At 41.8% G+C, this 26140-nt stretch overlaps 1 protein-coding gene across 1 annotated transcript in view; it reads left to right on the plus strand.

Annotated features, from left to right (window-relative positions):
* CFAP91 (cilia and flagella associated protein 91) overlaps positions 1 to 23718 on the plus strand; it is a 31283-nt gene extending 7565 nt beyond the window's left edge. Inside the window, exons 6-18 of the mRNA XM_050911158.1 lie at positions 763 to 944; positions 1655 to 1832; positions 2175 to 2332; positions 2592 to 2774; positions 2879 to 3021; positions 9175 to 9291; positions 12377 to 12448; positions 14019 to 14165; positions 17229 to 17450; positions 18715 to 18863; positions 20073 to 20164; positions 23262 to 23581; positions 23662 to 23718. Of these exons, the coding sequence (XP_050767115.1) occupies positions 763 to 944; positions 1655 to 1832; positions 2175 to 2332; positions 2592 to 2774; positions 2879 to 3021; positions 9175 to 9291; positions 12377 to 12448; positions 14019 to 14165; positions 17229 to 17450; positions 18715 to 18863; positions 20073 to 20164; positions 23262 to 23563 (1945 nt within the window). The 3' untranslated portion in view covers positions 23564 to 23581; positions 23662 to 23718. The remainder of the gene's footprint in view (positions 1 to 762; positions 945 to 1654; positions 1833 to 2174; positions 2333 to 2591; positions 2775 to 2878; positions 3022 to 9174; positions 9292 to 12376; positions 12449 to 14018; positions 14166 to 17228; positions 17451 to 18714; positions 18864 to 20072; positions 20165 to 23261; positions 23582 to 23661) is intronic.
* Positions 23719 to 26140: the final 2422 nt, after the last annotated feature.

Consider the following 26140-nt stretch of genomic DNA (forward strand, 5'->3'; position numbering starts at 1 on the left):
GAGCTTGTTCACCATTAAGAATTCCTGAGGAAACAGGTGACTGACTGTTTCAGAATTTGCTTGCAGTATATAAGTAGTGCTTTGTGGGTAAAGGACATGTGCCTCAAGTGTGTTATGATTATGAGGCCTGAAACAGAAAGCCAAGTGTCTCTGAATCCTAGAAGAGATACCGATGCAAAGAAGATTCTCCAATACAGCAATATTGTTGGAAAATCTTCTGATATTTTATTACAATCTCTGTGATAGTTGCAATACTGTGCAGTGGTGTAGAGCATCCATGAAGTAGTTTAATGTGGTTTTCAGTGGGGATCAAATTTTGAGGGTACATAAGAAGATTCAGTTCCTAGTAGAGTCAATGGAAGTTGCACGTGCTTACATCAGAATTGAATGTTTGTTCTGGAATTGTTGGAAAGGTAAACATGTAAGCTAAATTGAAGCAGTCCTACTTCATTTTACACTCAACCATTAGTTGCTTTTTGTGCCCATTAAAAGCAATGCTTTAGAATGGATACATAGGGAAGACTTACATGTAATAACTTGTGAGAGCTGAAACCAAAAGATTTTTGGATTGTTTACCTAAGGAGGGAGGTTTCAGAGGACTCGGTGTAGCCTCAGTCTGCTTTTACTAAAGATAATGGAGTTAACATCAATGGGAGCGATAAACACATTTGGATATCCTACCTTTGACTTAGTGTTGTGTTTCTGTTTTGTTTTTTTTTAATGAATGTGACAAATGTTCTTCCATCTTGCATCTCTTTTTAGGACAGAGCCCTATGTCCATTCAGCTACAAGAGACAGCAAGGTCTTTGGTCCCAAGTTACGAACTTTGGGCACACAGACAGATTACAGGGATGGTGAAGCCCAGACAGATCCCTATTCCCCTGAATATGTAGTTCCCACTGGCTCAGTCCCTGAACTTCTGACACTTGCTACACTCACTTGGGGTGAGTTGTGAAATTAAGATAAATGATAATAATCATATCACCTCTTTAGCAGGAGGTTCTTTTTTTTTCAACGTCAGGTTTCAAGTCTATTGCCAGCTTTGGCAGCCCTTTGTTGTCTTCCTTTGGGGCACATTATTATATCTATTTCTAAAATAGGTATGATATTTTCCTACTTAACAGTGCTGCTCTTGGGCATTTCATAAAGAGTTTTGAGATCATTCAATATAAAAAGGTCATATGTTTTACAAATACGAACTAGGAGCAGTTTTTCTATTTCCCTACTGTTCTTCAGCTGTTCTGAGTTAGACATCAGTAAAGAAACAGTACGAACACTGCTGCCCCAGAATATACCTGTGATCCTCATCTCCCAGTGTTGCACCCGCAATAGTGATGGACACTGGACATGCCACAGAAAGTGCTCATTCTCAGAAAGTGTCTTCTTGGAAAAGTTTTTCCTCCTTTGCAGCCTGCAGTAGAGGAATGAAGTGCTAGTGTTAATGTCAACTATGCTATAGCAACTGCAGGTCCTACCATTCCTCATACTGTAGAATTTTACTGGCCCTAGAGGTATTTACTTCTGGCTATTGTCAGCTCTGCTTGTGTTTAACATATGGGCTTGTGCCCATCCAGCACTCTAATACTTTATTGGTGGTGGTTATTTGCTGGATTCACCATTCTTCTAAAGAGCTACTTCTTCTTGTCCCTGTAAGGTCGGGGGCTACCAGCAGGACTAGCTGAGGTGGAGATGATTGAACGTGCCCGGGAAAAACGTGCATGGGAAGCAACTCTTCCAGCAATGGACAGCGCCTCACAAATCGCGAAGAGGAGGAAAATGATGGATGATATGGCGAGGAAGGAGTGGGCCTTTAGAGAACAGGAAATAGAAAAGTAGGATTTCAATTATACTCTTTATGTCTTTTAATTATCGGCTGAATAGAGAAGGAACAGGAAGGTTTAGGGGATTGGCTGAAGGGTACAAGCCTTTTATTTCTATGAAAATCCCCTGAGTTTGGGAAGGGATATTTTTGTTAAATTTAATATAAGAGACTGCTACCACAATACTTTTCACCAGTGGTAAACTTACTTTTTAAAATGAAAGATTAAATAAGAGATATGCAATATGAACTATGTGTAAAGTAGTCAGTTGGTATGTAGGATTTGATGATGACAGCATTGCACAGAACACTGCAGAGTACAGTAGGTCATACCTGGCCTTTTCTTTCCTTGCAGGTTGCAGGAGGTTCGACTGGAAGTCTTAAAGAAGCTGCTGTGGAGGCGAGAGGAGAATCAGAATGAGCTGGATGCCAAGCGCTTGGATGAACACCGGCAAAATCATCAGAAGGCTAAAGAAGAGAAAATAAAAAAGATTCAGCATGACTGTGCACTGAGTAAGTTTGAAAACCAGGGAGAGAGTAGTATGAGACTTAGTTTTCAGACAAGCCATTTTTATTTTCACAAGGTTGCAGTCTTTATTCAAGATGAAACAGGTTGCATCCACAATATAGATATGTGTGGCCAGCATTTGTTCTAGTCAAACAGGTCATGTTTTGTATTAACCAGCAAAAGCTTTCATGAATTTCTGAAGATGGGGCTTTTGTTAGAACTATTTGTATGAAGAAACTTCTTGCATTTGTATTTCCTTTTCAGTGCTCAGGAAACTGATAGCTAAGAGGAAGAATGTGATGGGGAAGCTGGAGAGACGAGATATCATCAAAGAATATACAGACTTTGCATCACAAACATATGCTCCTTTGTCTAGAATTGGTTATTTCCCAGACAACCATTCTGAACGCTATATGGTAAAAAACTTCTATCTTAACACCTTTGCAGGTAAGGCATTTTGCAAGACTTAGTTTGTATGGGTTACTTAAAATATTAACAAAACTCAAATTTCTCTCCCCACCACTCCATTAATCGCTGTTTGTATTTCTTAGGACTGTGTGAACTGGAAGCATCTCTCCCAGATTCTGTCACCCAGGTCAAGATTAAAGCTCCAAAACCTAAGTACAGTACCACTAAGACTGGATTTATTAAAAGATCAGCAAGGCTAGAGGTGGAGCTGGCACAGGTTCACCAGGTATGGAGCTGCATCCAGCAGCATGTCAGTTCCTCTTAGATGTGAACTGCTCAGAAATGCTGTCTCGAAGACACATGTGTAAGCTTTCTCCCAATTTCCTGTACTAAATTCATCTTTTCTGTAAGACAACTTCAAGGACAGAATGGATCAGACATTCAGACTGTTGTAGGCGTGACCAGTACTGCTCTGGAACTCAGTCTGTCAGTACTCTCTCTCCCTAACATCTGTGCTTCTGCTCCAACCCTGTAGAAAACAAGCATAGCTGCTTCTCTTTCCCTACAGATCAGGTATTTGGATTGGAACATATTACATCAGATAGCAATTCTCTCCTGCCGTTTGCTCGTTCTCATTTCTCCCTTGCTTTTATAATGCATATGTGGCAAGCCTACTGGTGACACTGTCAAACTACTGATAAGTAAATAAATAAATAAACCAAATTTGGATTCATATTCTAAAAATTCTGTACATTTTTTTAAATGTACATTTTTAAGTACATATTGTAAAAACACCTGCAGCAAAGCATGATTAAAATGACCCCACTCATAAAATCAGATCAGAACGGTGGATGCACATCACTGTTGTTCCCTAACAGCATCTGATTTGCGAACATGCTAATAGTGTTTTGCATATCTTAATTTATCACAACTGTTTATGCAGATGAGGTGTCCATATATGCAATTAATGACTGAGGAACAAAGTGCCTCATTTGCATCTACAATGACAATATTTGTAAATTACATGTACTTTTAAGTACGCTTCTTGTGATGCTGTTGAGGGTTACCTTTTTTCAAAATCAGGCATATTCTTGGCTGGCTGCTGTATCTCTGAACAATATTGAATTTCATTTGTAAAGCTTGGCAACTTTCACTTATGCTTTATTTAGTCAAGAAATATTTCATAATTGGAAATTATGTGTATAGCTTTCTTGTTTTAGTGTAATTTAATAATACTCTCAATGCAGACAGTAACTTTCTACTAATGAATTTTAAATTGAAATCTTGTTCTGAAAAATCAATCAAATTATCTCAAATTTAAATTCCACTGGATCTTGTAAAAGATGAAACATTGCATCTGATTATTACCCAGAAGGAAAATTTTCAAAGAAAATCTTGAGTGCTACAGGAAGTGTTCAAGAACTAAGGACATGGATTCACTACAGTTTTAGAGAAGGCGGCACAGCAGTATTGAAGGGGTTTGAGTTTGGGTGCTTTTTGCATAAAATTCAAGTAGTGACTGTGTATAATCTGGATCATAACACAGTTCTCATAGGCAGCAGAACGTTAGCTCAGGCTTTCAGAGCTGTATTCCAATTACTGTTTGTTCAAAATACTTCTCATGGTTTGAAAGACTACAGTGGAGTGTCTAAACTGTAGTCATGGAGAAGTATGCTCTAATGCTGGCTGCTCACACAATAATGTCTCTTCAAAGAAAAATTGGTGGCCAAAGGGAGATGGAATGCAGAACAAAAGCAGACAATTCTGCATATTTTCTTTCTTAAATCAATGTAGAACACTTGGTCTACAATTTATACCAACTGAGGGGCTAACATAACTAATACTCATTTCCCCACCACAAGAAGGCAAAATGTATATTCTTTTAAAATCACAAACCTTTTCCTTTGCAGGCAAAGATGATAAATCCAGTATGCAAAATTTAACTGCTGCTTTTAGATATACGGAAGTACACCCCAGACTGGTTGGTCCAGACAAGCAGAAAGTACTGACACTGTGCAACACCCAGACTGCCTCAGCCACCGTTAGATTTACACAAACTTTCTCTTCAGAGCAACAAGAAATTACTGCCCTAATTAGCGCTTGAGCTCTGTGGTGCTGTTACCGGTCACTTCTCCCGTCAGACGCTTTTGCTTCTTAAGTTTGGTGGCTACAGCATGTTCTGGCTTAGCAGGGCCTCTCTGACAGGTCCACCTCATAAGCCACTGGAGCAGCTGTTAAGAAGAGGGCAGTAAAGGGTGCAGAGTACTTGAGTTCACAGAATTTAGCACTTGAGAGGACAGCTGTCTGACCACTTGGCATAAGCAGTCTCAGTTGTGCCAACAACCTCCATCACACACAGTATGAAAGAGGTTTAAAGCAAGCAATTAGGAATCATCTCAGAAGGGCACTGTGTTGCTTTGCATTATTTGTATGGCTGAGCAGCTAGACCAGTTTTCTCTTCAAAAGCCTTTTCTTAGTGCTGTCCTAGCACATTTAATCTACACATTTTCTCCCATAATCCTAGAAATAAAGCATAACTAGAAAATTCAGAGAGTACACAGTGATCTAGCTCTAGAATGAGTTTCTCCCATTTTCCCTGGGTAATCTGTGGAAGGAGATGGCAAATACAGGAGGAATGCTAGATTTTGGCCTTAGAAGTAATTAATTTTAATAAAGGAAGTTTCCAAGGCTTGCTTCTCTGGCCAAACGAGTGGCAAGATGGACTAGTCCTCCTCATTATGTTCCTCTTGGTTTGCCATATTGAGGGTTTTCCTAAGCTTAAAGCTTGTAAGAAGGGACAAGCAATTATCCAAGAACTACAAAAAGGATCTGTGTCCTCCTGAGACTAAGAACAGCTTCTTCCAGACTTGAAAGTAAGCCAAAGAGAAGTGATTTTAGAAGCAGATTTTTTGAGGAGCATCCTGAAACCTTTTGCAGGAGTATTATGTACACTCAATATTCTTTGAATAATACTCTAAAACAAGAGAACATGGCATAAACAGGAGTCACCCAGGATTTACAGTAAAAACAATGATCTTTATCTTAAGCCAGATCTGTAAAAGGACAAAGAAAGCTAGTTCCTAGCCAGCGCAGATGACAGTGCTTTAAGGAATGTAAGTGAGCCATTATATAGACAGCCTTGTGTGAAAATCCAAGGCATTAAGGAGATAGCATACTGATATAGTTAATTACTATAGGAAAGAAATGCAACTAGGTAACTGAATACACCGAGGAACGGAGGAGCTGCTAGAAGAAATCCCACTGCAGAACAATGCGTGCCTTTAGGCTGACCCTCTATGCTCTGGTGACTCAAGAGGGGTGAAGTGTCAGGTAGTTTCAAAGTGCTGGATCAAGATGCTGTCAGAACAAGAAACCTCTCGCCTCAGCATTAAGTGCAACTCTCATCACGTCTGTTTTCCTTTAACTGGTTGCTGGAAGGAGGTGGAGAAGTAGGGGGGCCAAGAATGTCTCTGGAGAAAATCTCTGCCAACTTCAAAGCGTAGGAAAACCTGTTCAAGCAGTTATTTCATCAAGAACAGATCTCCAACACAGTGTTAGTTGGCTCATGCTCAGACAAGCTCTAAGAGCTATTATGTCAGTCTTGATCAGCCAAGATGCAGCAGCCATGCTGTGTTGCAAAGTAGGTAGTCAGTCCGTCCTTGATGATCTCACCTTCTTCATTCGCGGGCAAAAAGGAAGAAAGAGACACATGACTGTATACTCTGTTCTGTACATGAAAATAAAATATACCTAGTGTCTTGTGAAAAGGAGAGGATCACAGAGAAGGTAAGGAAGGAATCTAAAGAATCATTTCTTTGAATGGAGAGATGTTTCTCAAGCCACTATCCCGTCAAGAGTTCTGCTTCTATCAGAAGCTAGCAAAGAAGCTAAGGTGTATGCCCAAAAGCATGGGTGCCATTTGGTGTTCACTGCATTTGCCAGGAAAATGAAAAGGAGATGAATTGCATGGTCTTTCACTGTCCAATCCAACCAGATTATGTCATGACTCTGAACCTACTACTTGAAAAAAGTAATGTAGTCTATCATCTCAGAAAAATTAGAGTGTGATATGTAGGCAGTAACATTTGAAGTATGTTGTTCAGAAATTTAGCATTTTTTTCTTTTTAAAGAAAGTATTTTACAGCGATTCTTGGGCCCTGGTCTCCCTATTTCAAAAAATGGTAACTTGTTAAGTTAGGCAGAACCGGTTAATGCAAAAAACCGTATTTTCTTTTTCTTTTCTTACATTAAAGTGTTAAAATAACTTAAAACCTCAGATTAGAGAAAGCAAATGGTAAGCATTTTTGACTTAGTAAAGTTAGCAAAGCAGGCACTAGACTGTGCTGACATGAAAACATAAAACCAATTCTGGGAACTGCAGTATTTCTCAAATCTACATTAATAAGAATTCCCTCTTGTCAGAAGTGCTCATAGATTTTTCTGTCTTTAAAAGTTGTTATTCTGGTTGTATTTTGTTATTCTGGTTAGCCAGAAATATTTTTGGAGGCTAAGGTTTTATTAGACAAATTCTTATGAATGCAACATTGTACTAATAAACATAGGAACCATTGTTTTCAAAAGAATCACAATTACAGCAGCTTTTTTCTTTCAATTCCCCCCCATCATGCAAAACACCTTATAAATCATAGCAAGCACTGTTATAATCTTCATGCCAGAGAGCTCTAAGGTCATCAAATACAAGAAACAGTTCAGAAAATCTCTCAAAAATTTTGAGCTATAACCATTTCATGTGGCTTATAAGCAGTTTATAGGCTTTGATGCTTGCATTATTAACATGGTCCATTTCAGAAGTTTTCAATAATAAAGCATTTTATCCCCTCCATCTAGAAATCTCTCTCCTTTTCTGGAGCAATTAATTATCCTGGCCTGAAAGATCAGATCCAATATGCAAGAAGAGTTTTGTACAATGACCACTGGAGTTTCAAAACTTCATTAATTTCACAATTAAATTCTGTGCAAGTGCCATCAATTTCCTGTTACTGGAGAGAGAAATTCAGCATGGGTTTTTTTTCTTAAGTTTTTCTTTGGTTTCCCTCCCTAGTGAAATACTGTATTTGAACATTTGAAAGAGAGAGAGCGAGAAAAGAAAAAGGCACACTTTTCCTTGCTGGAATATGTCTGTTCTTTCAGTAATAAAGGCTACAGATCCAACCCATACAGTAGCAGGATTATAATTGTGAAGGAGCTTTAACTGTACATACTCTCTTCCCTTTTCTTTGCGAGCTGAAGTGTGATGTCCTACAGCAGGCAAGCGTTGCCATGCAGTTGGAAATGATTATCTGAATATCTTGTTCTAAGTAGTTTGCGATGGGAAGTTGGCAGGACTTTGGCTCTCTACGCAGTTTGAAAATGTCTTGAAAGAGTTGAGGCCGTGGTGGCATTTCCACTCCTAGCCTTTTTTGGCTGACAAGGTTTGGTATCTGCCACCAAACAGCTGCAAGCAAGGTAAAACCCACTCTTGATGGGCTTGTGGATTTTCTTGGTAGAAGGAAGTTCTCAGGCAAGTTAGTTTCCCTTTCGCCCTTAGTCCACTCGTACAGTTGCTGTGGGTGCCACTGGGCTGCTGGGCAATTGCAGATGGGCAGCTTCTCTGCAGATGAGCAGAGAAGAGTTTCAAAACATATTTTGCAAGGAAGGGGTCCTGGGTCATTTGGTTCAACCCGGCACAGTAACAGCGTATCATACAAAGACATTTCACTGAGGAAGGGCCACAGAACAGTGACAATACACTCTTCAAGTGACACCCTTCATAAAATCTCCTGACCGCGTAACATTTCTAACCCGCAGTAACAAGCATTATACCTATAGTTAAAGGCAAAGAGTTATAACCATTCTGTAGTGATATGTAAACTGTAATTAAATTGTAATATTCCTACCCATTTTTCATGTTTTGAAAGGATCTTACCTCTATCTTATAGGAAAATAATTAATGTTTTTGACTTTGCATAAGGAAAGTAACACACACAACTGCCTCTGCTTGCATATGGGTCAGTGTTTAATTGGTTCAATGAGATTCCTATTTTAAAATGAAAAAAATAAATCTGAAATATGCTTTTACTTAAGAATGTATTATATTAGAGATTAAGTTCATGCCAATTTTAGATTAATTTTAGGTGACTCACCCTATGCAATTGCTGATGACTTACTTGTAAATATAGTAAAATAACTCGCTTTCTTCTTACATACGATTTTGAATTTCCCATCAGTATCTTCTGACCAACCAATAGCCTCATCTGCTGACCATATTCAGTTTTTCAGTTGATGTGCAGTAAGAAATAGAATCCACAAGCCTGCAAAGTGCAAAATACTTTCAGCTCCCTGTAGTCAGTGTGATCAGCAACAGTCAGCATCTAGAGGACTGGCCTTACTGTGGTGTTCTATCTAGCCCAGTTCTGATTAAATTGTATGTCTATCCCAGGCGCTACTGGAGAAGAAGAATAAAGTCAAGGAGCCGAAGAAGCCCCTTCGTTTCCTTGAAAAAGTAGAAAAGCCTGTTCCTCGGCCACCCACTCCAATCCTGGAAAAACCATCAATTGTAAGTGGGCTGGTTTTAGCACTTTTTTTTCTGTTGGTCCCTGATTGTTTCCTACATGCTTGTTAAAGGAATGCCCAGAGAAGAAAAGAAGTGAGCTTTATCTTTTTTGTGTGTATTCATGTTAGAAATAGCCATCACTATTTCTTAAGACTCTGTTAGTCTCTCTCTATTCTATAAAGATACTAACAGCCGAAGAATTGAAAATCTTTTACAATATCTGTTGGCCAAATCCTTAACTAAACTTTATTTTATAAAGACATAAATTAGTAGACATGTTATTCCTTTGTTCTTGGGGAACAAAAAGGCAGAATCATATTATTATTATTATTATTATTATTATTATTATTATTATTCAGTGTCTTCCAACCTTCTGATCTGACAACACTATCGTAATCCAGCGGACCAATTAGGTTTAGTCCCATTGAAGTCAGTGAGACTTTGGGTGCTTAGCACTGAGCATGCACTTCATTAATTTGCTGGAGTGAAGCTCTTGTCATCATGCAGGGTGCAGTCTTTGATGAGCATGCTCCAGTTCACAGAAGATTATTCTTCTGCAGAGATTGAAATAGCTGTAATGATGTGTCGTGGGGGATGTGATATGTTGCAGGAAAAAACAACTTTTTAGGGGAGCTGCAACTTCTTTTCCTTTCTTCAAGTAACGTACTTAAGAGATGGTTGCCCCAGTGGATTGCTTTGTCTGCTTATTAACACCATTTTCATGATGTAGTAAGAATCAGACACAATTACCATTTAAACTTGTGAATTTAAGAGAGTCACACAACCTTGAAAATGAGAGAGAGAAAGTCTTATTAGATCATCCATGCTGTCTTCCTTTGTGTGGTATGATGTCCTATGTTTTACACAGTCTATTTTAAGATGACTGAAAGAAGAATATCTCCTTCGGAAGAGCTTTCCACAGCTTTACTAACTCCTAGGTATTAGATATTGTATTGCAGTGGTAGATTTACACTATTTAGATTTACCGGTTTAGCAGATTTTTAAGTACTTCCAGGTAACATGGAAAGAAATCAGAAAGATTTATCCCCCAGTTGTAGTCATTCTTGAGTGTGTTTACAGATTATAGGTTTTTTTAAAGAGTTCCAATACAATAGAATTCCACCTAAATGAATTCTGTCAACATTTGGTTTATTTTCAAGTATCTTTATGTGTGAACACATAAAAGAGTGGAGCTCTCCAGTGAAGCTTCATGTGTAAAATCAGGCCACTTCAGCCACTGAAGAGCAGCACTAACATCTCCTGCCTTGCAGAATCCAAGTAAGGTTTCTTCTAGCAGATGGCTGCGAGGAGCACTGAAAGCAAGGCTCTTCTCTGTTGTTAATGCTTCTCTTCCTGCCATACACACATGCGAGTACCAACTGCTAAGTAAGTGCACCAGCCTCTTCCCACTGGAGTTGAGGATCTCAAAAGGAAAGTGTGCCAGAGTGACAGGCGGGTGACATGGACCACAAGGGATATGACAGAAAGTGGAGAGAATGGAGGCACTACTGCAGGCCTCCTCAACTCCTCTCCCCCAGTCATTTCTTATGCACTTACTAGCCACAACAAGCTCACAGAGCACCTCTGAATTCCTTCACTGGTTTATCACTTTCTCCCAGCCCTCTCTAGTTTTCAGCCTGCTCCTAGATCCTTCTATATCCTTAATTCCTTTTTTTTTTCCCCCTGCAGGGCATGATAGACTTTCCATCTCCCCTTATTCTTTCTTGCTGGTCTGTAACAGGCAGATGGAGAAGTTGATGATTACCCTTGCTAAGGCATCATTTGCAGCACTGAACAACATAAGTACAGAAAAATGCATCTCACAAAAATTTAAACCAAATCTTAGCTTAAATCAAACGAAGCAGTTGGGCTTACCTGTCCAGTATATGTGCCATCTCCATTTCCAAAACTCTGTCCTGAAGGGCTTTTACACTGTAGCCAGGTGATGTGGTACAGTTTAGCTCTCTAACTGGACTGGAAATTCATCCCTTCTTTCCAGAGAAAAAGAACATACCAAATCATAAGGCAGTCCTTTGGCTAGTTCTGCTTTGCTCCTCCTAGGTGGCAGTGTGGAAAGCCAGGAATGCTTCCTTTTGCGTTTGGAAAACTTAATCTTCAACACCTAAGAAAAAACAGATACTAAAATTCAAGCCCACACCACTTCTCTCATCCCACACTCTTCCCTGCTTTTCCGGCACTTCTAAAATACCACATTTCAATGCAGACCTTGTAGGCTTTTTATTAAAAAAGCTTCCTTGCAATTTTTAAATTTCTTTTTATCTTTCCCAGGCACCCAATGGGCTTTTTCCTTCTGCTACTGACAACTCCAGACTAGAATACCCCTCAGCAAGAAAAACTGTTGCCAGCTGTGCTTCCTCTATTTAAAATAAGCCTTTTTTTTTTTTCCCTCCTATGGTCATGTTCCCGTTCCCACTATGCTCCATCATTCTTCCAAGTTGGTATCAGTCACACAATGCTAGGCCAGCAAAGTTCTCAAAGAGACAAATCACAATATACTGTAATTAATTACACTTCCAAACCATCACTTTCTGAGTCTTAAATTTACTGAGTTACTCTGATAAAGGTCACCACTGGAATAAGTATCAAAAGAAAAATTGTATATGTACCCTTTTAATTTAATCCCTTTATTTATGGTTAACAGCTCTCTTGCACCTCCTTCAATAATAATTCTTTCCCCTTAGTGTCTTGACCTGTTAAATTAATGTAGCTGATGCTCATTTTGCAAACTCAGATTCAGTCAAGCTACAAATAGTACGTCTAATGCATATAGTAATTTTCTCCATCAACATCTCCTTATCATTAGGTACTTGTCTCTAAAGACCCTCTAAAATCTCAAATAGAATCTAATTATACAGCCTTTCTCCCCCATCTCTTGTAAAACATGGAAGTAGGTATTATTCTGACTCACCTTCCTTTCCCTAGAAATTAGAAGAATAGTGTTCAGAAACAACTGAGAAAAAGCTGGATATGAGCTAGACTTTTTGATAGTTAGATGGCTAATCTATAGAAATCTCCATCTCCAAAGAAATAATTAATTATTGTGTGGGTATTTGTTGTGTTTTGGCAGGAGGAAGAGGAAACAGAACTGGCAGTGATCTGTCTGCAGAAGTTGCTCCGAGGCAGGGCTATTCAGAACATGGTATTTTGTATCTCTTTGTTTATGTCTCTCTTCAGAATGATGGTGGGAATGATTGAAAGTATGTTTGCAATCTTTCTTCCACAGCAGTAATCAAGGGTAACGAGGCTTCTGCAGCATGTCCTCCTGTACGTTATCTGGAGTCCTTCAAGGCTGAAGTCTTTGCTCTCCAGCCCAAATTTCTTACAGGAACTTCTAGGTTCCTACAAATGTCTGTGAGTGTCTCCCTGTTCCTGCCATCCCCTACACTCAGCTGTTTAATTAGATGCTTCATAGCAGAATTACTCAAATGGCAAATTGTAGACTAGATCTGGACCATGAGTACGTTTTGCCTTGATTATGCCAAGATCCCAGGCACAAGAAACCTCCCACGTCCCAGCAGGGCAGCTTGTATTTCATACCATCGTTTCCCGTGATGGTGAGCTGAACCTTAGATGAGGAGCAACTGATCCAGCAAATGCAGGACCCATCATTCTGCTTTCAGTGGAGCAGAAGTGGGTCTAGGTAGAAATTGAGTAGCCATGCCTCGTGGGCTTTATATTAAGCAAGTCTATCACTTTTGATCAGACCAGTCCAGAAGGTTTGTTTTCATGCCTGCTGAGAATATAATTGATGTTCTCTCTTGAACTAATTATTTAATGTTTGTGAAGTGTTCCCATGTGGGACCCTGACCTGAGCTTTAGCAAACAATGCAATACTGTGAAAGTGGCTTGAGGTGGAATATAGACTTCCCAAGTCTTCTCCAGTTCTGTGGTGATCTATGAGAAGGATGTTTGATGCCATTGCAGGACTGTTGACTTTCACATGATGAAATGTCCCATCATTTTAGGAATCTCCTTCCAGCTGCTACTGGAAATATATGACTCGGAGAATGATGTGAGCAGGGTTGAGTGATCCTTTGTTGCTGTTGGAAGTTCTGTTGGAAGAGAGGGGGATTGAAAATAAGACAGTGTCAGGGAAGGGCTGGGCCACATAATCCCATAACAGGGACAGCAGCAGTTTCAACAATGTCCCCACCAATTTATTGCTTTGAGCTGTTGCTGGACTCCTGCAAAACGAAGGTCAGAGAACAGTAGATGTTGAAACAGGAGACATCTAACCCTGGACTGAGGAAAAGGGGCAATGCTCACACTGGGAAGCTTTGACATTGAGGCTGATATAACAGGATTCCCAGAAGGCTATTGCCCTTTTCACTTGACATTGGTGTTGGTGTTCCGCATTCCAGTGGTTAAAGTTCTGGGTGAAGCCAAACAGAATAAAAAAAGAAAAAAATATTTTATAATAAAGTAGCAAGGGATCATCTATACTCCACAGCAGAAGGTCTCAACTTTCATCTTCTATGCAGGAGGCTTTAGGCAAGATTTACCTGACAGCTGTAGTGTTTGCCTAAATGCAGCCACAAATTTGTTACAGAGAACTAGGTCTTGGAAACAGCTGACCTTGCACCTTGGAGGAAAAGGGTGTGCTCTGCCGGCAAAACACAGTTTTTTTAACGATCTATATTCTAGATAGATCTAAAACATGATCTATATTCTCCACTTAATATGCTGGGTTGTTTAACTTTATTTTAAAGATGTTTGAAGGGAAGGAGAAGCGGCTGGAACTGATCCAAGAGCTGCGCACCACTCATGCACTCCAGGAGGATGGACAGCTGCTTTTGAAGGCAGAGGAGCAAATGACACTGGCTCTACAGCAACAGCATGACTTGCAAATGCACAAGGTTTGCCTGTATAGATGGGAACACTGTTCTGACTGGGCACTCTGTGCTTGCAGTACCACCAACACTCTTGCATTTAATTTATGTTTTCTATTATCCACAGCACAGAAAGCACCCCAAGGAACAAAAATGCTCTCCTAGCACAGGCCAAGCATTGAATGCCTGAGGGGCTAAAATTGCTTTCTCACTGTTGTGGGGGCTCTGGGGAATCTCAGAAACACACTGAGGCGCCCTGACCACAGCTGCTACCCAGGCTGCACTTGCTTTGTTTGCAGACAGAGCACTTATTTATATTTGCAGGGCTTTGAACAAACTGCACTGTCAGACGAACCTCAGTTTTCCCACATTTCAATCCATTTGACTGGTGCTGTGACCTGGCATCACAATACATGCTTGTCACTCACATCTGTCAGATGTTTTACTGAATGTGGGTTACTGCTCTGTCATTTCTCTGTTCTTTTTCTAGCTTGGCACCCTCTCAGGCTCCTCCTCAGGCATAAAACATCACAAAAGAAGCCAAAGAGGACTTACTTCGTAAATCTTGCTGGGCTCAAGACTTCTAGGACCTTAGCAATGGTGTCACATTGTTGTACTTGACACTGTTATGGAGAGCAGAGAAATTTTGGGCTCCATCCTCTGCCAAGGATCTAGTGAGAGCTGGGGATGCAAATTCCCATCCTATTTCCTTGCAGGGCCACAACCATCCAGAGCAAAGTGAATCAAATGGCAGATGCTGGTCTGAAATGGATCATAAAGACATTTTGTCCAGACTTCACTGCATCTCAGATACACAGTATCTCCCACATTCCTGCAGGTTTTTACTACTCTCCTGTTTTTTCAGTGACCAGCTGTGAGGCAATTCTGCAGGTTCCTGATTATGATAACAGCATCCGCTGGCCAGCTGGCCTGGTGGAGATGAAGCCAGACCACTGCTTCCTGCTGGGTGGGCAGCAACAAAATTTCCCCTCAGATCTCAGTAAAAATTGAACCGGGTGACTGTGTTTTACTGTTTATCATTTCCAGATGCTCCCTCATACACAGGGAGCCCAGGTGTGGAATGCAGGAATACAGAATTTTTCTACTGCGGAATTAAGAGAAAAATAAAAGCCTTAGGCATTAGGAACTTGAAATGCTCCTTCTCTTCTGGAAGACCAGGTGAGAACAAAGGAGAGAGCAGTTCAGACACCATAATGACATTCACAGAGAAGGAGAGAGAGCAAATGGTAAAGATGCTGACCTCTGATCTCAGAATTTCCTTTTGGAGAGCCACTATCCCCCTCTGCTGGTATCTACCTCCTTTACTCTTGCATTTTTTTTTACTATGTCTCTGAAGGCACATGGTCCAAGGCTCAGGTCTTCAAACATTTTGAACTTTAAAACTCTCTGGAATGCATGTGCAGGAGTTAGTTAGTTTTCTATGTGTGTGGCTATTTTAGAAAGTCACTGATGACTCACAGTTCTATAGTTTTTGGTGGTCACAGGTTTTTGACCTTTCCAGTATAAAAAGAGGCATTTTTCAAGAAATGCTTCCTGCATAAGGAGGACAGAAACTCCAGATAAAATGGTCAAAGATGAGAGGTTGAAAATTCCCAACCTTGTATGTAACAAAAGTCTAAGACAAGAGTATTCCTGGATTGTTTTCCTCCATTTCACACCAGTTTTAGACAAGGCACCTGGAGCAATAAAGAGGAAGCAGCACGTTAGTTCCATGTTATCCCTCCCTGTGTGGTGGTGCAGTTACTGCATTGCCGTCCTCCTAAGCACTGCCACTTCTAGATGTGTGCAACACTGACAATCCCACTTTCTTTGAAACACTGCACAAGCAAATGGCACAGCAGTATAAGAAAGCTGATTTATTACTACTTGTCTGGGATATTTCAGCTCCCTTTTGAGTTTTACATTCAGGTCTACTCTGTTATTGCCTGTTTATTCCAACAGAAACACAGCATCCCAGCCAGTTCCAGACATTCCCTACTGCCAAGGACTGTGGCTTCATAGTCCGTACTGGAGATAATGAACTTACCATAGATCTTGTCCCTTCCAAAGTGCAGTCACACATACCCAACCCATAAAACATGATGTGCTTGGAACAAGGAGTGAATGGCACAGTAACGCTGAACACCTGGAATCTAGTCTCAGCTCTGTCACAGACTTTCTGCTTTTCCATTACCTGGAATTTGGAGGTCTCGTTTGCACTTCTGCAAACTCATTATAATTACTGTTGAGTCGAATTTGTTAGCAGTTAGTAACTTGTACAGTTCTAGGTAGTAACTTAATACCTAAAACTCTAGGGACTCATGGTTGCTGTATTATCTCAGCAAGTTGAATCACTTTGGTCGCATCATGAATGTCCAGCCAAAGACGTACCATTTCACTGAGGTGGCTTTGAACTGTAACAAACATTTTGTATCCTTAGAAGATAGAAATGTGGCTGTACTCACAACTGCAGTTTCCTACATCTTTACTCAAGCTTCCTACTCATAAAGATTGAGGGTTTACTTTCCAAATGCTAGAAAGAAGCTTCATTTGCAACTTTTGATCCTATTCTTCTGTTCTGGTCTAGCTAAGCTTAGCAGAGAAAGATGGAGGGTATGGAGCTGAAGTAATTTCATTGTCACTTTTATACCTCCCCTTTCTTGGTCTGGGCAGTGGAGCGTTCCCCACTAACAAGCGGATGGCCTCAGCAACTATTCTGATTATACTCACAGCCACAAAAGCGGTTCATAACACCTGGAATACAGCGCGTCTAGTGCTTTATCTCCTCCCACCCACCCAAGTGCAGGGGCTACTTGTCCAAGTGTGACAGTATCGGGACTGTTGCTGCCCTGACTAGTTTTGCCATCTTTTAGCCTCTCTGTGCCATCAGAGCCTATATGCAGGAACATTACATTATGCAGAATCCAGGCCAGTGCATGTAAAACAAGAAGAATGCAAAACTCCTAGGGTTGTCCCATGGCTGGTCTGAGTGGATGTTGCAGAGCTGTTTCACATGCCTGTGGTAGTCCTGAGACTTTGAACAACATTCCTGGGGTTTGTAACACAATTCTTTGCATTTTTTTTTAAAAGCTGTCATCAGTGGAAAACCACTTGGCCAGGGAAGAAGGAAGGGCACTGGCAAACATATTTGATTTCCTGTCCAAAGAGCTGGTGAGGCTGCAAGAAGAACGGAAGATCCACGCTTTTGTCATGCTGGCTGAGAGGCAGAGGCGGATGCGGGAAGCAGAGGAGAGTGGACGTCGTCAGCTGGAAGAGAGGCGGCGTCAGGAAGAAGACGAGATTTTCAAACAGGCAAGAGAGAGATACTGGTGGGACTGTGGGCGGTTTGTAGGAACTGCCTCCTTGTGGGAAGGTCCAGATGGAAGGGAGGTGCTTCGGCTCTGACTTTGGTGATGGCTAGTTTTAAAATTGAGGGGGAAGGCTTAGTGAAGAGAGGGTGATTCCTTCGTAAAAGAGTCATGCCCATTAAATGAAGGATGATCTGAATACCCCTACAGACAGTCCTGTTAGGCATATCATGAATGGATGTAGGTTTCTAAATTTCCACAACAAACACCTATGGAGAACAGATGTACCTAGATCATCTTTAGGAATAATGTTTTGTGAGCACTTGGTCTGTCCAGCAGAAATATTAGGTGCTTTCCCAGGAAGGATACCTTTAAGCAAGGTTTTGGAAAGATTTTGCCCCCCAAAAGTGGACTGCAAATAACAAGAGGTACAAAAATTATTTTGAAGTAATGATAACATAACCTTGAAATCCAGAAACAAAAATCCTGAATTACCATATTCCGTAACTATTCTATAGTCCTATTCCTATTCCTTAGCTCCTGACTGCATGAAGCATATTTCTCCCAGTTGAAAGGAATGAGTGGGAGCCTAATTGACTAAACCAATAATTTTCAAACTTTGTGGGAGGAGGTTAATACCAAGAGAGTCTGGCATCATGTTTATTTTTCTTTTAATTTTAGCTTCTCCTCTTATCTTTTCTGCATCTCTGAGTGGGAAGCAAGGAGGGTCAAAGTGCCATAAGCTTGTGCCCTTCAGACTAGAAGAAGGAAAACACCCATTTCTAGAATCTCTGCTCTAAAACCATTATAAGGAAACCAATAATTTTATCTTGGTTTTATTCATGTTACTTTGACTGGCTTGATGGAACATTTTCCTTCAGGATTTGCTTGAATGAAAGCTGATTAATTTACTGAAGTCAATACTGATGATCATTATTTGGCAGTTGTTGCTCAGGGGACCGTGAGAACTGAGGAAGCAACTGCCATTGCATTCACAGTCGGATCCGCAGATAAGTTTTTCTTCCACCACTAGTTCTTTCCTGCACTTGTTTCTGTTCAATTAGTTCTCAGAAAGAATTATTAGAAAATACGTTTTTACACAAGTTATTCTTCCCAGAAAGCACTTCTGAAACCAAATCTCAGGCTGGCCTGCCTGAAATTAAGAGTCCGGTGAAAATCTGTTGTTCTTGCTTCTTTGGAAATGTGCTTTCACCATGCTCCTGGCACAGCAATAGGCAGAGGAACAACATCTTGGTGTTTTGTTCCAGGTGGTGAAAGTGCACCAGAGCACTATTGACTCCTACTTGGAAGACATTATCCTGAGTAGCATGGAGAACACAGCTGAAGAACAAGCCAGGGAAGAGATTCAGAGAATGGCTGTAGAAATCAATGACATTGCTTATGAAATGGAAAGTCGGTACGTTATTAAATGGCACATTAGAGGCTGTTTACAGCAGTTTAGAACCTGCCTGACCATCTGCATCTGTGGTTATGTGTATAATCTAAGACATGGGAAGGGCAGAGCAATACTGTTCATGATCGCTTCATTAATATATGACTGCTGTATGGGAACCACACTGTTACTACCTGGTACACACATATAAATCCATCAGAGCCTTATTTCTATACAGCATGTGCCAGGTTCCCTTTGCAAATCACTTGTGGGATCTGTGAATCACCCTTTTTAGACTTCTCCATGCCAATGTGATGCTGTGACTGAGCTTTAAGTGAATCTGGGAACTGCCTAAAGCAATACCCATTCATACTGGTCTTTTCATTTATTTACACTACTACAGAAATTCTATTTGAAAGAGATGCTAAAAGATACAGCTATACAGCAGCCTTTCATTCTGGGGTGGCTGTTCTTTAAGAAACTGCCAGTTTCCATGGGGGTCAGTCATATTGATGGCTGCCTGACAAGGCACTTTGAGTAGAGTAAGTTGTTGAGAACACCACAGCCTTGTGTTTGGCTGGGGCATCAGCAGTGAATACTTTTTAGGACTTGCCAAACCTCCAGTTCAGTTTCTATGCTCTTTTTTTGGAATTAAGCCATAAAAATTCCAATGACACAGTGACTCTCCTATGGTACAGCAGCTGTGTATTTTGTAACTAGATGAATACAACCAGAATGTTGAAATCCTTGGGGAGAATGAAGCGTAGATAATGCATGCAGCCCCTGGGCCAACTGGGAACCCACCAAACACTGGCATGGAAAAGAGCATGGGGACCAGCCAAATGCAAAGTCACAAAAGGGAAGAATTTAGCAAACTTAGCAATGGGCCAAAGACTAAATTGACAAAGACACAAATCCTCAGAGGTATCTGTGTGTCTAACTCTGTCATCAGTGAGAACTGGGCTCCTAAATACCTTTGAGGATAAGGAGTCTGGAGTGATCTCCCTGGAAATATTGCTTTCCAATGCAGTATTGAACGCATTGGCAGTGCAGTGCAAAAGGGAATAGTCACACTGTCATCTATTAGTAGGATAAAGAGAGACCCAGCTGACAATTACTGCCATGACAATACACTCCCTTGAAAACAGAATATTTACAAGGGAGTCTTGTGTTTGCAAAGGTGATCTGGAAAGAAAATTAAAATACTAATGCCACTCTGCATCTGTTCTGTAGCCGAACTCGCCTACAGTCAGAAGAGATTGTAGCAGAGCTGGTTTATGATTTCCTGATTCCAGAAGCTCAGAAAATGTCTATCAGAGAAAAAGGTAAGGAGTCCAGTAACTTTATTCTCTTTGTGAACTGGTTCACCATCCTCACTCTAGCTCACTGAAAGGAAAGATGCAGTGCCAAGAGTTGTCTCAGTTCTCTGAGATTCCTCTTTTGCACACTGCAGGTAGAAAGTTAAGCCCTCTGACCCTTTTTCACCCATTTCTCATGAGCTTTAGTCTTTTAAAATGGTGGCCTGAATTCAGACCTGACGTAAATTTGGTGTATCTGCAACAATTAAACTACATAAAAAGAAGCAGCCCATTGCATCTTCAAAAACAAACTGGGAAAAGTCTTTAAGTAGCATGGCTGTGAATTGTCTATTATATGGCAATTTCTAAAAACTGTAGAAGTCTTTAACAGGCAGATTACTTAAATATATGCCATATGTAGAAGGAAGATTGTATGCTTTCCTATGCTTTCCCTCTTCCCCCCCCCCCCCCCAATTGGTTGAGAGCTAGAAGCAAAGATAAGGTTTTAGGGTTGGCTGTAGTGGCATCATGTTTTAAGTAGATAATCTTGCAGTTGTAAAGGATGCTTCTGTTTAGCCAAAATGGAATAGTATCTGTCAAAATACAGAGGGGAAGGCGCTGGAAACCTGTGTATTACATTGATTATCATGAATAAATGGCTGTTCTTAACTGGGATGTTTCCACTGACCAGCATGCTCAGAAGACCGTGACTAAACCAGTCACCCATAGAAAGTGGATATAACCTAAGAAAAGCGATTGCATCACAATAGAGTCTGAAGTGGTCCTTGCCGCAGTGTACTTCTCTGACTTGAGAACAAAGGCACTTACTTCATTGCTTTTTTTGTTGCTTTGTGAATGAAAACCCAAACCCTACAAACACATTTTGTGGTCTCTGAATTGTGCAAACTTTCTTCTTCCTAGTTTTTGTATTTGTCACAATAACAGTATCTATTCAGCAGCTGGCAATTCTGCGTAAGCTTAAATTGGCTCCCTTCTCCTTCGCCCTGCTTCTGCAAGCCTACCAAAGCAGGTGATGTAATTTTAGTCAATGAAGCCTGCAGCTCAGGCACTAACACACACAGGTTAGCCTGTCTCAGAAAGGAGACCAGAAAGAGAAGACCTGGAGATGGCCTAGGATTCTGGACATACAGAGGGACCATCAAGGAAGAAAATATGTACTGGGCTTAAATGCAACAGCAGCTAATGAACAAAGCACCTCAGAAGCACTCCCAAGCAACAGAGGAAAAAAATCTTCAAAATCTGTGATAGCTGCAGTGGGTTTGCCTGGAAAGCAGAGCTAGACCCAGACAAAAATTAAATTGGATGCTGGTGGAAGAGCTAGAGCAATAGGTGATAAAGTACAAGAGCTCCTTCAAACGTGATCAGGTGAAATTTGCCATGATACTCTTGTGACAGCAGACATCAAATGTCAGGAAGAGACCTGGCTCATACTCTCTTCTGCTGTTGCTGCATGGGGTGGAGGGGACTCCATACACTTAAGAGACAGATGAATTCTACCAGATGTACGCTCTGATGAACATACCCTGCCGTAAACCTCCTGCACAGTGATACCTATAGTGAGCCAGATTATTCATTACGAAACTGTGTTTTAGCAACCCGGCACATGCTTGAGCATACACCTTCCTTGAAACGAGCAGGAAGTGATCTGAGAGCACAGTTGGCTGGCCTGCCAGAGGAGCAAATCCATTTGTAGAACAAAGATTTGAGGGCCTGCAAGTTCAGTCTTTGCCTACACTTAGCTTCCCCTTAAACATCTCTATTTTGCCATTACCTAGTCTTTTCTTCTCATTTTTTTCCTCCTCTTTTTGTCGCATTCCTGTGCATAAAAGCAGGGATTATCCAATACTGGCTCATCCTGAAACCCCTCTGTGCCTCACGTCTGAACCCTCCCTCATTGGAAGTAGAAGTCAATGTGCTGATATGAAAAAACTTGCTTTTAAAAGGACAATCACCAATTTGAGCCCACTTTCTTTTAGATGGAATTCACTGTGGATGGAGGAAGGGACTGCAGCAATACCAGGAGAGTATTCCCAGTATAGTTGATGCAGTTCATGCACACACGATTGAAGCCAAAATGCCTTGGGTAGAGAAAGCTCTCCTGGGAATTGAGAGCTGGCTGGTGAAGGTCAGCTTTTCAAATGCAAGTGAGATCCAGTTGGATTCATTGTTGACAAAATGGACCGGGGTAGATGGATAAACATAAACAGGATGGGTTAGTAACCTTGAGCGACTGAGTCAGTGACAGTATGCAGAACTGTGTGACAGCATGCAAGACACCAGTGGTTCAGATTCACAGTTAAAGTACAGCTCAGTCTTACAACATAAACAGACCAAAGCAACAAGGAAGTCTTGGACTTTTGCAGGGAGGTGACACGATGAGAGCCACAGCTCGTTCCTGCAACATTCCCCACACCTCCTTACAAGCACACAGTATTTAAATCCCCATGATAGTTTACCAGGATCTTAAGTCTAGAGAGAGAAAGAGGGAACAAAGAATAGTGAAGAGCAATGAACAGAATTGTAGGGTGAATGCCTTGGCTTGGGTAATTATTTCCCAAGAGGTGGGCTGGAAATATATACAAATGAGATGATTGGATGAAAACTGTAAAACACAGTAAAGAACAATCCTGCAGTAGCAAAAGGGAGATGATAAGGTAGGTGACTTAATGTGTCTATACTGTCTCTAAGTCTTACTTTGAACGCAGTAAGAGTTTCTCAGTGCAGGCAAAATCGTAACACAGGAGAGCGCAGATTTCAGCTCCAGTCTTCCAGAGGCCTGCTGCAATTAACAGACACTGAAGGAGAAGTTATTTTAAAGCCTGATCACATATCCTGGGCAGTTATGCCCTAAGCTGGAAAGGAAAACACTTTGGCTGTGCTTCCCGCTGTGGGGGCTAGTCTTCAAAGTGAAATGCAAAGTTGGTTGCTGCTATTAGGTGGCAGTAGAACGCTTTCAGCCAAAGTTAGAAGGGCATGATTTTTTTTCCTGAGATAGGCTTTCCCACAGCTGCAGGAAGGCTAAAAGCTATCCCTCCCTTCTCCCCTACGGAGAACACTTTGCTGTACATTTCCAAGTAAAAGCCTTACCTCTTTTTATGCACAGTGAGGCAGTCCCAAAGAAAACACATCTATGCTGCTCATCAGATCATCCACAGGGGCACAGAGAGGATAGTGGCTGATCTGGCACTACATCAGGAGACATCTGCCAGCAAGATAAAGGGAGATCCTCCTGCTGGGACAGCTAGTGCTGCTTTGAGTGGGACAGCTGCTGGACCAAGTACAGCTGACAGCACTTGCTCTGCCCCAGTTGCACGTGAACTAGCTGAACCTCTGTGCGAAGAAAGCCCAGGAGAGATGGCGGTGAGCCCTTCTGATGGATCAGACAAGGATTCCACAGCCTCCTAGAGAGAGAAGATGAGCCAGGTGAGTTTCCCTTACCCTCTGTGATTTGAGCTCAGAGCATGGTGAAGAGGAGGGAAGCACATTATGTTTACTTTTTTCAGGGCACCCAGAATGGAAAATCTTCTCTCTTCCTTGGGCTGTCCCTCCTGCTGCTGGCCAGCAATGTTCTCCTGGAACCACTCTGTATACATTTTGGTGTGGCAGCCCCAGTCCAGCCCCCTCCACACTCTCCCCAGCTAGCTTTGGACCTCGTTAGCTAATTTTCCTCTTCTAATTATTAAGAGAAGCTTGAGTGAGAAAGCAGTGTTAGCATTCCTTGTTTGTTTTCCTGGCACAGACCAATAAAGATCTGCACCTGGGCTTTTGATGGTATTTCCTTGCATCAATAACATTAAATGAAAAAACATTCCAGCAGTGGGAAATTTTGAGTTGAGACCATACACAAAGTCTTTTCTCAAGCATGTCCCACTGATTTCCTCAGTGGAGTAAAGCAGAGTGGCTTCCTGCATTAGCACTGCTATTAATAAAGCGTTGAAGTTGGATGAAAACGGTAAGATCTTGCATCATCTTTTCACATAATTAGTCCTTGCATAAAGAAGAGGCGCCCTTGACCTCAGCAGAGAGGTTCCTGCCAACCAGGCAGTGTCTGGCACCAATAACTAAGGCTAGGTGATAGCAGAGTGACATGGTGGGGGCTGATGTGGCTTGTGCAAAGAACCCATTAGCCAGTGCTTACGGCTTTTCCAGAAACGTTACTCTTTGGGCTGACCTCTTCTTGCTTTTTATCATCCCACAGGAGAACAATTCTGGAAAGAATCTTATTTTTCTTAGAACAGTGTTAGTCACTCCGGCTTTTCAGCTCCAGGGGGCTGCGCAGAAAGGATGCTGGCTTTGCCTTGTTTGCAAGCATGGGGGTGCTCCAGCTCAGGATGTCAGAAATCAGCAGGCTGCAGACAGGCGCAGTGCATCTGATCAGAGAGCTGTCAGGGACTCGCTCAGCTCTCCAGCACTCACCTGTCAAAATTCCTGAGGTCTGTGGGTTTAGCATCTGAAAGGTACATTTACACCGATACCAACATGAAACGCACCAGCTTTTGGAGGAGCAGGCACAGCCACACCACCACACCCAAAATGCTTACTCATTGATGGCTACAACTTACGCAACAAATAGCAGTATTAGCTCTCAGTGCTAACATGATAATGGGCTGATCTCTGTGTACTTCCATCATTTCTCTGTAACTGATAGCCCGTTCTTTGTGCTGGGTCTGTAAAGCCTCAGATATGGTCCAGCTAACTAATCCTGGACATAGTACTGCTCCTTCGAAACAGAAACCAGCAGCTGGTCAAAAATTCAAGCTCATTAGCGCATTCCTGGAAAAATTTTGCGTCAGGTTTCTGTTTTGTGGATTGGGCTGGGTGGGAGGGGGAGTGGCAGGGAGGAGGGAGAGAGAGGAGGAAAAAAGTCTGAATAACCCTGTGTTGCACTGAGCTGTAAATAAGGACTGGAGAGAGGAAACTGAGAGCTGCACCAAGAAACCACTGCTGGTCTCCAGGTCACTGAACCGGGGGCACCAGGTGACTGGTGGGGTCAGGCAGCCTCTGCAAAATCTGGCAGGAGTCAGAGATGGGTGATGAGTTTTGATTAGGATTCTGTGAGGATGATCCCATTAGGGTTTGTGGATTTGGGAAAATTCTTGTAGCGTACATACCTAGTCAGTAAAAGGGAAGGTAGCAAATGCAAAAACATAGAAAGAAGCACTCTCCACAGTGTGGGAGGCGAAGCTGTGCAGGGATCGGCTCTTTTGCCTCAGGCCACCTTGGACAAATTTAGCCTGGTTAAAAGAGGGGGGATAACATGAATCACAAGACCCAATGTAATAAGAGAGACATGGAAAACTTGATGCAGCAGAAGAGTAGAACAGGAAGACCGATCCAGTGAGGCATTTACTGTATTTCTGAGATGGTATGTTGAAATAAACATTCTCCATGTGGCTCGTTGTACAATTTGACGTGGTTTTAAAAAGATTCCAACAGGTGTGGGAACCGACGTAGGTTGCAGCGCTCTGGTCTTCTGCAGGGATACAGCCCTCTGCACGACAACGAGGGGGCAGGGGACTCCAGATGCTATGCACAGGCTGAGCTATAAATGTCTTGGCTTCTGTTATGATTTAAGGGACACTGTCAGGGTAAAGCCATCTTTTCCACATGACATCGCCTAGCGTGTAAACTGAAGGCCACGGCAGGATTCCTGCAGGAAACTCTGCTCTAGAAACTGCTTTCAATTGTCATGTGCGGGTTTTTTTTCAAGCTTTGCAGAATGTGCTTTGAGAAAGAAAGCGAGCACAGTGAGAGGGAATTGGGATCATAAATCAACAGCACAAGAATGCACCATTCCTTCTCCTAGCAGGAGCCAGAACAGCCCTGGGGAGGAGCCCGGACCCGAAACAAACACAGCAGATGCCTCCGGGGCTGCACCAATACAGTGGAAACACTGGGGAAATTCTGCCTGTCCCGCTTTTCTTTCACCAGCTGCCGGCTGGGAGGGAGCCTGGCTGTGCCGCTCTGCCAGCTTCTGCATCC

Source organism: Gymnogyps californianus, chromosome 1 (genome assembly GCF_018139145.2).
Source record: "Gymnogyps californianus isolate 813 chromosome 1, ASM1813914v2, whole genome shotgun sequence".
Lineage (NCBI taxonomy): Eukaryota > Metazoa > Chordata > Aves > Accipitriformes > Cathartidae > Gymnogyps > Gymnogyps californianus.